General features: G+C 45.5%; 1 protein-coding gene across 1 annotated transcript in view; it reads right to left on the reverse strand.

Moving 5' to 3' along the window:
- TGFBRAP1 (transforming growth factor beta receptor associated protein 1) overlaps nt 1–10,111 on the reverse strand; it is a 52,513-nt gene extending 42,402 nt beyond the window's left edge. Inside the window, exons 1-2 of the mRNA XM_066577847.1 lie at nt 10,035–10,111; nt 4,152–4,890 (exon numbers count right to left, since the gene is read on the reverse strand). Coding sequence (XP_066433944.1) covers nt 4,152–4,860 — 709 coding nt within the window. The 5' untranslated portion in view covers nt 4,861–4,890; nt 10,035–10,111. The remainder of the gene's footprint in view (nt 1–4,151; nt 4,891–10,034) is intronic.
- Nucleotides 10,112–17,881: the final 7,770 nt, after the last annotated feature.

Raw genomic sequence — 17,881 nt, forward strand, 5'->3', positions numbered from 1 at the left:
CGCCTGTGCTAGTCCACGTGTCCGTTGTTAAGTGGACCTTGGCAGTAACCGCGTTGGTGAGGGCGCGTACAATGTTGCGGGAGACGTGGTCGTGCAGGGCTGGGACGGCACATCGGGAAAAGTAGTGGCGACTGGGAACCGAGTAGCGCGGGGCCGCCGCCATCATGCTTTTGAAAGCCTCCGTTTCCACAAGCCTATACGGCAGCATCTCCAGGCTGATAAATTTGGCTATGTGCACGTTTAACGTTTTGAGCGTGCGGGTGCGTGGCGGCGTACTTGCGCTCAAACACTTGCGCTAGCGACGGCTGGACGCTGCGCTGAGAGACATTGGTGGATAGGGCCGAGGACAGCGGAGGTGAGGATGTGGGTGCAGGCCAGGAGACGGTAGTGCCTGTGTCCTGAGAGGGGGGTTGGATCTCAGTGGCAGGTTGGGGCACAGGGGGAGAGGCAGTGGTGCAAACCGGAGGCGGTGTGGGTTGCTTGGCCATCATATGTCTGCGCATGCTGGTGTTGGTAAGGCTGGTGGTGGTGGCTCCCCGACTGATCTTGGCACGACAAAGGTTGCACACCACTGTTCGTCGGTCGTCTGCACTCTCAGTAAATAAAACTACCAGACCTTTGAGCACCTCGGCCTCTGCAGGGTGGCATGGCGCGAGGGGACGCTTTGGGAAACAGTTGGTGGATTATTCGGTCTGGCCCTGCCTCTACCCCTGGCCACCGCACTGCCTCTTCCAACCTGCCCTGCTGCTGCACTTGCCTCCCCCTCTGAAGACCTGTCCTCAGTAGGCATAGCAAACCAGGTGGGGTCAGTCACCTCATCGTCCTGCTGCTCTTCCTCCGAATCCTCTGTGTGTTCCTCCCTCAGACTTACTCCAATTACTACTACCTGAGTGATAGACAACTGTGTCTCATCGTGATCGTCCTCCTCACCCACTGAAAGGTCTTGAGACAGTTGCCGGAAGTCCCCAGCCTCATCCCCCGCACCCCGGGAATTTTCCAAAGGTTGGGCATCGGTCACGACAAACTCCTCCGGTGGGAGAGGAACCATTGCTGCCCATTCTTGGCAGGGGCCTGGGAACAGTTCCTGGGAGTCTGCCTGCTCCTCAGAATGTGTCATTGTAATGGAGTGAGGAGGCTGGGAGGAAGGAGGAGCAGCAGCCAGAGGATTCAGAGCTGCAGCAGTGGACGGCGCAGAACTCTGGGTGGTCGATAGATTGCTGGATGCACTTTCTGCCATCCACGACAGGACCTGCTCACGCTGCTCATTTTCTAATAAAGGTCGACCGCGTGGACCCATTTATTGTGAGATGAATGTGGGGACGCCAGAAACGTGCCTTTCTCCTAATCCCGCAGCAGTCGGCTGCGATACACCTGGATCAGGAGCTCGGCCTGTGCCCACACCCTGACTTGGGCCTCTGCGTCCTCGCCCACGTCCTCTAGGCCTACCGCTACCCCTCAGCATGGTGTATTACCAGTAGTGCAGAAACAGAACGCTGTAATTAAATGTGCCGCTTATTGGCCTGTGGTTGGAGGCTGACTTCGCTTACGGAACGCACAGCAGACCCAGGAAAGAATTTTGCGCAAGCCCGCTTTAACACTTAGCTGGCTGCGTATTAATTAGGACTACTACCCCCAGCAGAGACGCAGTACAGTCAGGACGGTCACAGGCAGCCCAAATATATTTTTTTGTCCCAAATTTTTTTGGAAAAGCCCACTGCCTATATAGACAGTATATGTCTTTCACCTTTTTCACTGTCCCTGCCTCAGTACTACTGGCCCTATACTATGTAAAATTACTGCAGACTGAGGACGCAATGCTCTGCAGGGCCGATATACAAAAAAAAAAAATGTGCAACACTGCAAAAAGCAGCCTCAACAGTACTGCACACAGTCAGATGTGGACCTAAGAAGGACCGTTGGGGTTCTTGAAGCCTAAAATCACTCCTAGCAGCTCCAGCATCAGCAGCACTTTCCCTGATCTCTGTCAGAATGCATCTGTGGCGAGCCGCGGGAGGGGCCGATTTATATACTCGGCTGACAGCTGATCTCGCCAGCCACTCACTGCAGGGGGGTGGTATAGGGCTTGAACATCACAGGAGGAAGTTGTAATGCCTTCCCTGTCTTTCTATTGGCCAGAAAAGCGCGCTAACGTCTCAGAGATGAAAGTGAAAGTAACTCGAACATCGTGTGGTGCTCACCTCTAGTAACGAGCATCTCGAACACGCTAATACTCGAACGAGCATCAAGCTCGGACGAGTACGCTCGCTCATCTCTAATGATGACACATCATCAATAACCAATTGGCAGGGACCTGCCACTCGGATCTCCGCTGATCAGCTGACTCCTGGGGCCGTTGGCACTGCAGTCAGCACTGACCATAGCACAACTGCCTGGGTTGGTACTGTAGCCCAGCTCCTAATTTAATGTATAAAAAAAAGGAATTTCCCCCTTAATCCGGAACTGATGGAAGTGCCAACATTGGTCCCACTGCAATGATGCTGCAGCTGAGATCAGCTGATCGCAGGGGGTCCTAAACAGCGGAACCCCACTATTCAACTATTGCTGACCTATCCGGAGAAGTCATCAATACTACAAGTGGTTCAATACCCAGAATATTCCTTTAGGGTCATGGCACAACATCTTGACTCAGCCTCTCCAAAAGCTTAATTTCATATATTTTTTAAAGTTATTCAGCAGTGAACTTGCTTGTTTTCTTCAGATTGTCTTGCTGCATAACCAAACTACCCTTGAGCTTTAGCGCACGGGTGGGCATTCTCTATCAGGATGTTTCTATATACACAGTGTACATATACACCATACATACACAGCATCCGCTATAAATGCTATGATCAGATCGTATTGCAGATGCTGCTTTCAGACTGCGATCTGTAAGACAACTATTAACCCGTGGTGAAAACAGATCTTCCTTTAAAAAAAAAAAACAGGTTTATATTGACGAAACCAATGCTTGTTGATCTAGGGATCTTCCGAACGTCGGACTTGGATTCAGGTAGGAACTTTTCAAATGTTGATCCAGGGATTATTCTGACTGCCATTATGTAGTCAGGAAAAAAAAATTTCCCCCCAAAATGGGGTAAATTAGCTTTTGTTTCTTTGGGTTTTTGTTTTATTTTTGCCTTCCTCTGGATCCACATGGGAAGGGGTGTGGGGGTAATGGGGTGTGGAAACAGGCTGAGCTGGATGGACATTTGTCTTTTTTCAGCCTAGCATACTATGTTACTATGTAATGACCCTTAAGGCGGCTCATTATCTTAAAAGAGCACTATGCTTATAAAAGGTTTATTTTTTAATGTATCTTCCCTGACGCTACCTAGTAGTAATTGCACAAAACCCTGACCTCAACCAGTTGCTTCCACTATTGCATGGCACCAACCATTCTAGTACGGCTGGTTCAGTAATCTGATCTCATATCTTCCAACACTCCCTACTGGTTCAATATCTCTACATACACACAATGTAGAATATATGAGAGTGAGGCGGTGCTGGGAATGGTATCATAGGGAACTTCTGTAGTCTTCCATTCAAGGGAACCCATTGCTGCTGTTGGGCATATAGGGTTATTTTTGTGCTAGGTTTTAGCTTGATTTGGTTGTCTGCTTGCCCACCAAACAAACATTTTGTGGCATAACTGCTGCCCACAGGGGAGTGGAAATCATTATCCTACAGTAAAGGAGGGATGATCGAGACAACATTACAAAACTCAGAGAGCAACCAATAAGAAGAGCCCGTAACGTACATGTGATCAGGGGAAAAGATAAAACTAGCTAAATAGATAAAACCATTGAAGAATGGAATTTTAACCACTGATTTACAGGTAAAAGTTGCCTTGGTAAAAAGACTATATATTCTTATATTAAGCATTGCATTACTGACAGTGGTCCAACATAAAACTAATGAAAACCTATTTCTGCATTAAACCTCAGCTCAAAATCTGCAGATAGCTGAACCCAAGTGAATGACTCTTACCTAGAGAATGCGCGCTATCACGTCTACTCATGTTATCTAATGTAGAATTATTAGAAATGGGAGATAGAAATTGTGGATCTCTAATTTATACATAACAAAAATGTTGGTTGTGATAATTAATGTAATAAACAGCAAAAAGAATACATTCTGATAGTGTTTATTACCTAAACCTCCGGGTCCCGCCAGAAGAAACTCCTGCCTGCTGATCCTCTTTATGATCGGCCTCTTCTGTTCACTGGGATAGGGAAAAAGATCCTGGCAATGCCCAGTATTATAGTTCAGGGTGACATAGCGGCTGCTGAGGGCCAGGCACAGAAAGTGTCCATCTGCTGCCAGCGCACACGGCTGCTCTGGCGTGGTGACCTCCCGCACCAGCTGTACCCGCTCCTGCCCCACGCTGAAGATTTGCACAGTGCGTCTCTTAGAAGAGATCAAACAAACCTCCACGCTGAAGGGGTCCCCACTCACCGGGTTCTCATTGAGAGTGAAGCTGAGCACCCCCCGGATCTTAGTTCCAGCAACTTGCTCAAGAGAGTCACTGCACAGCAATGTAATAGTATTATCACACAGCACCAGTAATCGCCCCAAGGCCGACGCTGCTCTCAATTCACATATCGGCTTCTTTAGACCCAACTGTCTCTGCCGTTGTCGGGTGGCTGTGAAGCTAGTGTTAAGGTGGTCGGATAGCTGAACCAATGGTAGGCCGCTCACTTCAGTGTGGTTTTCCTCTACTAGCAGGAGATGGTGAATGCAGCTGTCATTAGTGCCAATGTACAGGTCATGCCCGCAGCACTCCAAGCATTCAATCTGTATCCCTGGGGGAAGATGTTCCTTGTCTGAAGCGCACACCAGCCGAAATGCCTGAACACTCATGGCAAAAAAGAGAGGGAGCCCCAGGGCGTCCTAGAAAGCAAAGTTACAAACAATGAGAAAAGTTAGAACTGAGATCCCATAACATCATTTATACAGCTTCTGCCAACATGAAAATCTTTAAGATCTTGCAATATATATTTAATTGATACAAAAATTATTACTCTAAGGCAGCCTGCAGACGCCGGGTTGGATCCGGCTGCGAGAATTCTCGCAGCGGGACCTGACACAAGCCCCTGCAGGGAGCAGTGCGTATTCACTTGGTTCCGCGGCTTCGGCTCTTTGATGTGCCGGCTGCAGCCGGCGCATGCGCAGATCAGAGCCGACGCCGGGGAGTGAGATTTGTTTGCCGCGCGGACAAATCGCGGTCGTCTGCCTAGGATTGCGTTTGCTAACACAATACTGTGGTAGCTTCCTCGGGCAGAAATTCCGCGGGAAATCCCGCAGCGGAATTTCCGCTCGTCGGCAGGCGGCCTAAGGCTGAGTTCACACAGGGCGGAATTGTTGTAGAATTTCCGTGCAGACTTTCTGCACGGAAATTCCGCCTGAAATTTTTATCCTAGGTTAATACAGCAAAATGGACGAGAGTTGCAAAAATCCCGTTCACACTCTGCGGGCAAGGCGCGTGGAAACTAAGATGCATCATGGAAATCAAAGCCGCAGCAGTCAATTGTTTCACTGTTTACGCAGCGGCCTCTCTCCTCTCTACAGGGAGAGCTGGCCATAGCGGAATAAGCCGCTTGAAAACCCACGCCAAATCGCCCGGGACTTCAAGCTGTGGAAACCTAGCAGAATTTTAGTGCGGTCCCGCTGCAGACATTCAGTGGTATTTCCATCCCATGTGAACCCAGCCTAAGGACTCGTTTACATGGGTGTAAGCGCATTGGGGTCACATATTTACGCAAAAAAAAAAAAAAACGAGTATGCCCACGTATTTCACCCACTCCAGTGACTTTTTGTGAAAAAAATACGTAGAAAGGCCCATGTATTTGCTGCTCAAATAGAGTGAATACGCATGTTTCCTGTGTATTTGCGCTGGCCCATTCTCTTTAATTGCCTACTGTGGTGCATAATACACACAAAATAGAACATGCCGTGTATTTTGTGCACAAAAATTGAGCATGCAATACCCTGCAGAAATACGCTCATGTGAACAAGCCTTTATACCCATTAAAATCAATCATAAAACTTAAAAGTGTCTTTCATAAACGGAGCTTCCTACTACATTACATGGCTGAATGTAAGTTATAAACTAGTTGTACATGTGATGTATGAACATGCGCTATTGTTCTGTGAAGTCAGTCTCACTAGGATGAGACAGGGCAGTGTAATATCCTGGTGAGAAGAGCAAAAACCCATAGTATTCTATTCTTCCATGTTGAGTTACCAGAAAACAATCGGATTGAGAGGGACCCTGGCAAGAAGCCCCTAAACATATTTCCAGCAGTGAAGATGAAGCATGGCATTACCTGGCAATTATTTTAATGAGCATAATTTTACTAAATTCAGACAATGCCGCAGAGCAGAAAATGTCCATCGCTTCATATTTCCTGTCAGGGCCTTTAAAAAAAAAAAACTAAATCGATCCCCCTCCCTCATATAGAGTTATATGCATTCCAACCATACACATTTACTGTGTATCTCCCCAATCACAGCCTACAGGACAGGAGGGGTACAGGTTCTCCTTGTGGAGATTTCAAAATAGGTGCAAGGAGACTTATACGGCCAGTTAGGCCAGCCATTAACTTCTAGAGAAGCTACCTTCCAATAGGTGGTTCTCCAAAAAACATTGTACCATCTCCCTTTTGCATCCCAAATTCCCAATAGGTGGCGCTGCAGAGGTATTGTTCCAGCTTCCTTATTTGCATAAACTTCCCAGAAGAGCATTGCATGGCTTTATAAATCTACGGGAATTAGGTCTCCAACACACTAAGGTGTTTGGGGCCGTGTGGTGCCCATGTTAATCCACAGACAGCACATGGCCCCATTATAGCCTATGAGGCTATGCACATGGACGTTTTTTCGGTCCATGTGAAAAAAAGCTCGTTGTATCATCTATTCCTGTCCGTATCATACATGAGAATTAGAACACGCAAATGCATGTCAGCGTACAGCCTGTACATAAAATGGACAGCACATGAACAGATGTCCATGTGCTGTCTGATGCGCCGAGAGGCTCTGGCGCAACTCTCACACACGGGAAGTGTGGCGGAAGCCTTATGGAAACAGGCAAAGAAGCTTGAGGGGTAACAGAATGCCTGTTAATCCAATCTGTGTGGTTCTAGAGGTGCTGTAAATGTCATTAATGTCTATGGTCAGAATACCACCAAATGTGTTATCAGTTAGGGGGTCTCTCAAGTGAAGCAGAGCATGGTGGGAGGAAGCTGACAGCTACAGAATGGTAGTGGCTGGTGCTAATCATACATTTATGACACATCCTACAATACTTTGTACAAAGTTTTCAAAAAACTTTTAAACTGTCATCACACGGGGAGGAGATTTCTTCCTGCTCATTATGGCCTTCCTGTTTAGCATCTTTCCCAGTGAGAAACACTGCAGTCAGCGCCATTCCAGAGAGAGATAGCTGACAAGTTAGGACAAAAGCCAAGAATTAAAAAGCTGGTTCAGCATTGGGGAAACAATTGAAAAATATAATATATATCTCAAATAGTGATTCGAGGATTCCCTTCAACTGAAGCTAAATGATAACCTTGCAGGTCTGCAGGGGATTGCCCATTGACTATCAGCAAAATGCTAGGTGACATTGTATGGAGCAGCTTGCAGGAAGACTGTCTACAAAATATCTGCAACAGGGGTTAAAGGGGTTCTCTGCTTTGGCCGATCCCTACTTAATAGAAATATCCTTTGACAATTAGCAGATCACAACTGTCCCCTTTAAAGAATACCAGGTCAGTGAGGGGCCAGCTGCATTGTTTTGCAGCTTTGGCCCCATTTAGGGTGGTTTCACACCTGTGTTAGGGATCCGTTCAGGGTTTCTGTTTCTCTGTTCAGTTTTTGGAGGATATAAAATAGAAATGAACTAATCAGTTTTTTTCCTATTCATTTTAATGGGTTTTCAAAAAACTGAAGGTTTTCTTTTCTGTTTTACTTTCCTTTTTTATTGGAACAAGGACGCAGTCTGCTACATCCTTGCTCCAGTCAAAAGAACTGAAGCAAAATGGAACTGAAAGCAAACTGAAAGCCTTCAGTTTATTTTGAAAACCCATTGGAATCAATGGGGAGAAAAAAAATGATCAGCTGATTTTAGTTTCACATCCTCCAAAAACGGAGCAGATAAGACGAAAACCCTGAACCGATCCCTAACGCAGGCATGAAACCACCCCGACTCCAGCGCACTTTTTGTTTTGTCTCTGTTACCGCTCAGTGTTTTCCTGCGCTGACCTCCGTTAGATTCAGCTTCCAGCGCTTTAAATTTGTAAAGTGCGCAGTCTCCACTGTTGTCATCCAGAGGACTAGAGACCACTCAAGAGTCAGCAGCCGCACCTAATGGAGGTTGGAACAGGCGATGGGAGGGACATGACAGCTCCTCCTTAAGCTTGCCATACACTTCAGACAGCGGTCAGCTATTGCGCACCGCTCCACCATAAGCGCACATACTCGCTGAGTATATGAGGAGGGAAATAATCAGACCACTCTGGCATCAGCTTATCTGCCAGAGAAATAAGTGAGCGCGTTGGAATTCAATTTGTCCGATCCTTCGATTCCTCTCCACACTTGTTGACAGGGAAGAGTCAGAAGACCCCTCCACACACAGTAGATGGTCACCCAATCCCCCCTCTATAATATGGACAGGGGCCAACTCAAAAGCAGATGCACAGCAATATTACCAACACCACAACATATAAAAGACGCAATGAGAATGATAAGACGTGTAGAATCATACAACTAGATACAGAAAACACATAAAATACCTATAAAAAAAAAATGATGTCAGCCGCATGCATGATAATGCATAAAACATCCCAGTGACACGTATGTACTGAAATACGTAAGGTGAGATTTATCAAACTGCTGTCCATGGCAACCAATTAGATTCCAGCTCCTATTTCCCCGTGGACCTGATACGCTGCAATGGTCACGGCTCTATTTTTCCCTTAGAGCACTTCTAATAATTCTCCTCCAATATTTTTATATGCACGTTAGGCAGTAAGGATCAATGAGGCTTAAAAAAAAAAAAAAAACCGCTTACAAGTTTTATTAAGTTTTGCAAATTTTTCATCAATTCCCAACTTAGGCCCCCTGCACACTGCGGAGCCAGATTCCACATGCGCAATCCTGCAACACAATCCGGCTCTGTGTGCATTTGCTCTGTCGCTGGAGAATCTGTACTGCAAAAGGACCCAGTGGCTCACAGCCGCATATGCGCAGTACATATTTTTTTCCCCCGCACCGTCGCTAGGTGACCTGTCGTGGATCGGACAGCTTCTATTGACTTCAATGGAAGCAGTCTGTGCGGAATCTGCGCTAAAAATGGAGCATGCTGCGATTTTTCCTCCACAAGTAGAGGAAGCAGCGGATCTCCATAGTAAGTAACGGGTGGTATTTGGAAAAGAGAAACTGCTGTCGGACATAGCAGGATCACACATTCCCATATAGGTCTCACACCCTCCCCAGTCCATACAACAGCGCTGAAGAAATCTATGCAGTCAAGAGCCCCCAACCCTTGTCTGCAGCAATCTAACAGCTGCTGTAGAGGGCAGACTCCTGCTCAGGCACAGGGCTGAATGGAGCAGCCTCTCATCTGGCCCTGGCAAAGCTGGGTGACCAGTACTATACACACATACCAGTACTGCTCACTCCCTGTATGCTGACCAGCCATGTGGGAGCTGCACTGATGTCCATGATAGTTGTCCCCCAGTGTCATCAAACACCTGAATAGCCAGCTACACTTTATGTCCCCCTACTATTGTTCTAGCTATACACGATCCCTCATGTTACCGGCTGCTCCTACAATGCCAGTGATCAGCACTGCAGATACAATGACATATCGCCTTGCCATACACTTCATAAGCACTACTGCAGTCTACAAGCAGAGCATACACTACTATATGTACATATATGCACTAGGCTATATGACGAGTTCTACAGGAAGGTTGCCTGGTACGTGGGATGCAGGACACCAATATCGGGGTACACAGGGCGTGCAGTGTTACTACCTGGCTGTGCTCTGGCTGCCCCGGGCCTCCTCTCTGTCACTGTCACGTGTTACAGAAAGAGGCGTCGCCTTTCTGACACATGACCTCCTTCACAGTCATTGGTAGCCCCCACGTGACATCAATTAGTGTCCAGGCGTCCATCTTTACTGTGGGCAGTAGTTTATTTTTAATGAAAGTGCTGTTTCCTATCAGAAGCCGTCATTGTGCATAGACTGTTCTGAGATGGGCGCCTGCGCACAAGCGGCCCTCATGGGTCCCACAGTACAATCTTGCTTGTGGATTGTATATTGGCTCCTCTGAGGTTCTCTCAGCAGCCCATACGTGTTGAAGTGGATAGAGTGCATCGTATGGGCTGCTGGCAGGTGCAACAAGAAAGCATTGAGAAGCACCTCCCAGCATCCCATACATTCTAGCCAGTTGGTACTGAAGAGACTAGAATGTATGGGGATCTGGGAGTATTTTTATTGGCAGCAGCTACATGGTTGTCAGTTTAGTGCATTTAACAAGAAAATGTGAAATCTGCAGGGTAATTTTCATTCTTTTTGTATACTAGAACTGACAAAGGAATAACTTGACAAAAATGTGAACATAACCTTATCTATCATAGGAGCAGAATAACATAGCGGGGTTCTGGATCTGTCATGTGACAGACTCCGCTGACTTATAATGGTATCCGTCATTTTGACAGGAAGAATGTCACTTCATACAGCGCTATTCTTTCTGTCAAATCTGACAGAATCTTCAACAGACGTGAACACAGCGGTATCTGTAGTGTTATTGTGCCATTATTGATCAATAGACTGCTACTTAGATTGAGGCGTATTCATCTTTGTACTCTGAGCATACTCAGAGTGCAGAAAACATACTCTGCCTGTCTATCATTGTCATCTCTGGAGCACATGCTCTGGCTGTTCATCATTACTGGAGCACATTCCACAGAGCATACTCAGAGTGTGCTAGCTATGCTCTATCCAAAAACAGGATTGAAAGCAGAGCATTAAAATGGTGGCACCCAGTGCAGCAGCCCTGGTCCAATTTATCCTGCACAGTTGTGCAGCATTGAAATGGATGCAGAAACAGCACAAATGTGCCAGGCAGAAGTCATTTCTCTGATGATTATTTAGGAGCATGTATCGACTGATGATAGAAACATGTTCAAAATAAGGGGCCACTCCATGGCCTTCACCTGTCCCACTATGGAAGTCTCCTCTGTGTATTCCAGCCACTTCCCTGCAAGTGGTGGATTAAGGGGACCAAAGGCCTGTGGCTATTCACACAACTCCCCCCCCCCCCCCCCCCCCACCAGCGGATTAACTGTGTGAAAATACCCTAATAGTCCCAATATGATTGCCCTAAGGGTATGTTCACATGTAGCAGATTTGGTGCTGATTTTGATTTAGAGCTGCAGCAGAAGTCATCCCTTCAATTCAAAGGGTGAAATCTGCTATGACCACATAATGCCACCATAGAGTGTTACTGAAAAAAACACTATACAAAGACCAATCCCCCCTCCATACAGTGACCATATAGCAGTATATACTAAATCTACACAGGCAATTTACAGACCGTATAAAAGATTACAGTACCGTTATATCCAGAAATCACAGGGGACATCTCCTGTAACTGGAGTCGTTCACTTTCCCTCCATGCAGCCCAGAGTGTCATGATGACTTCTGGTCATACCTTGTCTCTGCAGAAATTGACACGTAGACATCTTTAACGCCTCAATCTTCCATGGAGCTCGATTCGTTTTACAAACTTCCATATAATCTCCCTTATCCATAGTGCTCCAGATAGTACCCTAGTAATGCCACCTTAAGTGGCATAGACAGTAACAGTATCCCCCTTTTTGTGCTCCCTGTTGGCCTCACATAGTAAGTGCCACTTTTCATGTCCCACACACAGTAAAAGTACCCCCACTAAATAATAAGGCTCCCCTTATACCCTCCATCACTAATAATGGCCCAAGTTGGCTCCCGCTCTGTAGTAATGTCCCATATAGACTCCCACTCTGTAATAATCCCCCTCACAGGTTCCACTAGCTAATAATGCACCATATAGGCCTCCATTCAGTAATAATGCCCATCGCAGGCCCCCAACTCTGTAATAATGCCCCTCATAGTCCCCCATTCGGTAAAATGTTCCATAGGCCCCCAACAACAACAATACCCCTCTTACAGGTCACCACTCAGTGATAATGTCTCTCACAGGCCCCAGTCCCCCAAGTCAGTATCGCTGCCACTCGAAGGCCCTAGCTCACCTTACCCTCAACTCATTAGCAGTGCATAGGGGTCTTTCCATGTCATCTGGTCTAATTTGGGAGAGGGTTACTGCTTGACCACCTTCAATTTTGCTGATTTCTTTACAGAATGTCTATATACCACCTGTATGAAATTCTGCAGTTTCATCTTGTGGTATAGCTTGGTTGAGGCACTGGAGCCATTTCCAGAAAGTCACTCTTCCCTCGCAGGGGTCGTTTCTAAAAAATATCCAAGTTTGTGCTGCCACTGTTCTTATCTAAGTGAGCTAACTCACTGAAACTTGGTCAACATTGCATCTGCTGCAGAATGAGCACTCTGCACCCCAGCAGGTCACATAATTCACTCTACAAGGTCACAGAGTACTCTAGGAGTAATCCAAGAGTGTAATGATGAATATACCTTTGGTATTACTATAAGGCTCCAGGTACATGGCGACATTGCAACTTAATGGATGTCAATGGGGTCAAGTTTTGTCTCACAGGTTTCTGCAAACAGACAATGGTAAGAAATCCAGCAAGTTTGGACTTCTTGTGATTATCAAGTCACGGACATGGCAACTCATGAGCTGCAATGCGACTGCATTGAATTTTGTGATGCTGCGACCTTTGTTGTGGCCAAAGTCACCATATAGCACTAGCCTGAGGAGGTTCTGCCAGCAGCACCTATTTCCTTGCCAGTTCAATTTGAACAGATTTCTATCAGAATTAATAATACACTTTATGATTCAGATTTTGCTATGGACTTGATGCAGAATCCTAAGACTGGCTTCACAGGGACAAGAAACTCTTGTACAAATATGAGCCCCATTCTTTTGAATGGGGTCATACACTTGAGTGATTTTTTTCCCCATGGCACCGTGATGGGCTGCTATGCGGCAATCAAATCGCAGCGTGTTCTATCTTGTGCGTGCTCAAGCATCACACGGCCCATTGTTCTCAATGGGTCCGGCGGCAGCATTGCACCGTGTGCTAGGTGTATGTGGTGCAATGTGAGCTCTCCTATTTAAAACAATGAGAAAAACTTAGTGAACCTATGTCGCGGCAGAGATTTCCTGCATCCCTGAAGTGATGCCGGGCTATTTTTACATGAAAGCGCCTTGCATCCTCGCGGCTTTCACATGGATGGCAAGGGCGGTATCGGGCCGTGAATTGCCCTCATCCGTGTGTAGTTAGCCTAAGGCCGCCTGCAGACGGCCGGGTCGGATCTGGCTGCGAAAATTCTCACAGCGGGACCTGACTCGAGCGTCTGCAGAGAGCAGCGCGTCACTCACCTGCTCCCGCGGCCCCGGCTCTTTCATGTGCTGGTGCATGCGCAGAGCGGAGCGGGCGAGTGACGTTTCTGTGCGGGACTCGCAAATAGAGCATGCCGCGATTTGTTTGCCGCGTGAGATTTCACACGCCCAAATCGGGGCCATCTGCCTAGGATTGCATTTGTTAATGCAATCCTGTGGCAGCTTCCCGCGGAATTTCCGCCCGTCTGCAGGCGGCCTAAGGGTATTCACATGGTGGATTCTGCCATGGAATTTTCAGCGTGGAATTCCATTGTAAAACTGTGTCAGAAATGCACAGCTATTTTGCCTTTGCTGTAGATCCACACACCGCTTTAGCCCTGTCAAAGGACAAAATCCGCATGCGGAGCTTCCAACGCATTTCTGCACAAAAAGGTGACATATCACTTTTTCTTGCAGATCCATATGAATATACCATAAGGCGTAAAACCTTCCCCTCTATAAGACTCTGTTCACACCTGTCTTGTGATTTGCGTTTATAATGGTAACCCCAGGAACCAGCCAGATCCCTCACACAACAGCCTCCAGCGGCACGAGGTTATGCCAAACTGTCCATCATTTTGACAGAAAAAGTAGCGTTGCATGTGAACAGAGACTAAATGAGCAGCACAATTCCCTCACAGAGGGCGGTTGATGTGCAGAGAACAAGTCACTTTTTCCTACTTCACCTGCTAAGGGTTGAGGCAGGTACAAGGACATGGTCTATTTTGGCATTGAGGATGCAACGATTTTTAGGGGAATTTCATACTGACTTTTCAAAAGACATAACTTTTTTTCTTCCTTCGACATGGCCCTATAAGGGCTTCTTTTTTATGCAGCGAACTATAGTTTTTATTGTTACCATTTTAGGGTGCATATATGTATTGTAAATTTTTTATTTTGAGAGCAGGGAGAGAAAACACATCAATTATGTCATTGTTTTTTATTTTTTGTTATTACAGCATCAATCATACAGCATAAATGACAATACATTATTTCTGTTGGTCAGTATGATTAAAACGATACAAAAAATATAATTTTTTTAGATTTTTCAGCTTCTGCACAATAAAACCTGTTTTCTTTGGAAATTAAAATTATTTTTACATCACTGCATTCAAAGTGCCCTAACATTTTAATTTTTTTTTTGGACGGAGCTCTGTGGAGGCTTGTTTTTTGCGTCACGAGCTGTAGTTTGTATTTGTATGATTTTCTGGTACATATGTTTTTTTTAAAAATCAGTTTTATTGCATTTTTTGGGAGGTAAAACGAACAAAATAAGCATTCTGCCTCCATTTTTTACGTTTTTAGCAGCGCAGGATTAATAATGTGCTGACGTTCAGATGTTTTGTTTTTTTTTTCTTTTACGGCGTTCGCTTTACAGCATAAAAGACTGTTGTCCTTCATTTTGAAGATCGATATGATTACAGCAATACCAAATTTAAGTAGTTTTAAAAAGTTTTTACTATTTTTACACAATAAAAAAAACTTTTAAAAAATTGAAATAAATTTAATTTGCATAGCTGCATTCCAAGATCCACAGCTTTTTAATTTACCCACCTATGGACCTATGTCTTATGTTTTGTGGGAAGAGTTGTAATTTTCATTGATACCATTTTGGATTACACATGACTTTTTGACCACTTTTTATAGAATTTTTTTTCAAGATGAATGGTTGAAAAATAATAATTCTGAGATTTAAAAAAATAATAATAATTATGTCATTCACCATGTGTGATAAACGAATATTTTAACAGTTTGGGTCATTTTAAATGCAGCAATACCTGTTATTTGGTTGGGGGGTTTTTGAAAATTATTTTGTGGGAGAAAAATATGTATTTTTTCATTTACAGTTTTTTTTTTTTTTTTTTACTAAACTTAATTACATTTTTTTAAACACCATTTTAGTCCATCAAGGGCACTTGCGTTGGTGATAATCGTATTGCTAGCATAGTACCTTACATTCTTTCTGTAATGCAGTATAGTATGCATATACCATCAGCCCATCAGGCTCTGCTGGAGGTACGATCTGATAGGCTGCTGCCATAGTAATCCGTCGGCACCTCGCAATCACATCATGGGGTGCCAATGGGCAAGTGGGAAACCCCTCACCTTCTTACATACTTGAATAGCTATTGGTGGCATGGAGGGGGTTAAATGGCCAGGAACTGAGGTTTCTCCGCTCCGGGACGTTAAAGGGATTTTTCATGGAAATACTATTGATGACCTATCGTCAAGTTGAGCGTCCAGGGAGCGTCGTTTGGGACCCCGACCGATCAGCTGAGTGGGCGCGTGCTGTCAGCGCCGCAATAACACAGAGGTCGGAGCAGAAGCCTCCGCGCAGACCTCCATGTAGTGGCCGATGCTTGTAACTGCAGGCACAGCTCTCATTGAAATCAATGGGAGCTGTGCCTGCAGTTACAAGCGCCGGCCACTACATGGGATGTCAGCTCGTAGAATTCGGCTCCAAATACACAGAGATTGGAGCACAAGCCTCCGCACCGACCTCCCATGTAGTGGCTGGTAACTGCACAGGGTTCATACAGGTTTTTAAGAAATTATTTCCATGACAAAATCTTGATTTCTAGGCTGCCTGTCCACGCGCGAGTTTGAATTGCGTTCCCTGCAGCTATAATCCGGCCGCGGGAAAAGCAGTTCAAGCTCTCCATAGTGTTGCTATGGAGAGCACTTCCCCCTTGTCCACGAGCAGAGAATCATTGCGATTCTCTGCTCGCAGCCGGCAAATCGCAGCGTGCTGCGATTTTCCGTGGTCAGCCTATCTATTAGATAACGCTGACAGCGGAGATCCGTCTGCCGCCTGTGGACAGGCAGCCTTACTGACACTCGCGGAACTCAAAATACACGCAATCAAATGTTTTTTGTTTTTTTATTGTTTTATATACAAAAATAATAAGAAACAGACCCTGCTAAGTCAAGCTATTTCCAGTTAAATATATATATATATTTTTAATGCAAAAATCCCCAACTATGAGAGGCCGGTTGAGAACAAAACTTCTATGCACTTTAAAATCTGAAATATTTTTTGTATTTTTAAGACTGAGTATTGAGATTCTTTTGTGTTTTTAGTTCTGTTTCTCCAAAACAATTTCTTCATTTCTTTGGCCTACAGTGTTAAACACAATACTGGATTGTAATGGAATAAAGAAATAGTTCTCGACAAAAATAACTAAAATATACAAGAATCTCAGAAATTATTATTATCTATGACTTGAATTCACAATCTGACAGCCACTCAGTCCTGAAAGAACACTTTGGCTGGCTGTCCACGGGCGATTTGTCATAGCGTGATCCGCGGCAAAAATTGTACGCGGAGCACACAACACGCTTTCCATATAACTATGGAAAGCACACCCCAATGTACATGAGCGGAAAATCATTTGCCGCGATTCTCCGTGGTTAACTTATCATTCAGATTCATCGCGGAAAATCACGCAGAAAATCGCGGTGACATTAGTGCTCTCTCACAGCGGAATATCGTTTCGATATTCCATCCCGCCCGTGGACACTGGGCCTTTAGGTCCATTTAGACGCAACGATCATAGCTCAAAATTCGTTACAAGTGTTGGAAATGATCAATGCTTTTGTTTTTAAAGACGACCGTTTAACCGTAATGATTATCTCTGGAAAATGGGCGATAAACGATAATTGAACGATAGTTTGAATGGCATGTGCATCAGTGAAGGTAAAAAAATGAGGTAAAAATCGACTGAACGGTTTTCATTCAAACCAAGCGATAAGCGAACTACCAAACTCTAGATTGTAAGCGAACTGAAAGACAAAGATAAACGAATGACTTACGAAAAGTGCACGATGGGCGCGCATTTACATGTAACGATAATCGCTCAATTGCGACACTTTTAAAGAATTTTGAGCGATGATCGTTGCGTCTAAATGGGCCTTTTCTTGGAGCGTGCACGATTTTCTTTTAATCAACAGATCAGATACAAACACAGAGATTACACCTGCAACAGATAAAGAGTTAAGAGACTGTCAAGTTCACAGCTTTTAGGGCTCTTTTACACGGGCGTAGGCGATCTTCAGTCGGTGTGTCACGGCTACAGTGCGACCGAAAAAAGAATCGCATGAACGGACGCACAAATCTCCCGTTTGTGCGCCCATTTAAACGGCCCGGGTGCAGTGAGTATACGCCAAGTGCAGGATACCATCAGGCAGGGGAGGCAGTTTAGCTTGATAGCTCTTGGCAAAGGGTAGGGGGCAGGAGCTAGTGTGCCAAGCTCCCACCCCCTCTCGGCTGCCACCAACAGGAGGGGTGTGGAATGGGAGCTTAGCACACCAGCTCC

Source organism: Eleutherodactylus coqui, chromosome 1 (genome assembly GCF_035609145.1).
Source record: "Eleutherodactylus coqui strain aEleCoq1 chromosome 1, aEleCoq1.hap1, whole genome shotgun sequence".
NCBI lineage: Eukaryota > Metazoa > Chordata > Amphibia > Anura > Eleutherodactylidae > Eleutherodactylus > Eleutherodactylus coqui.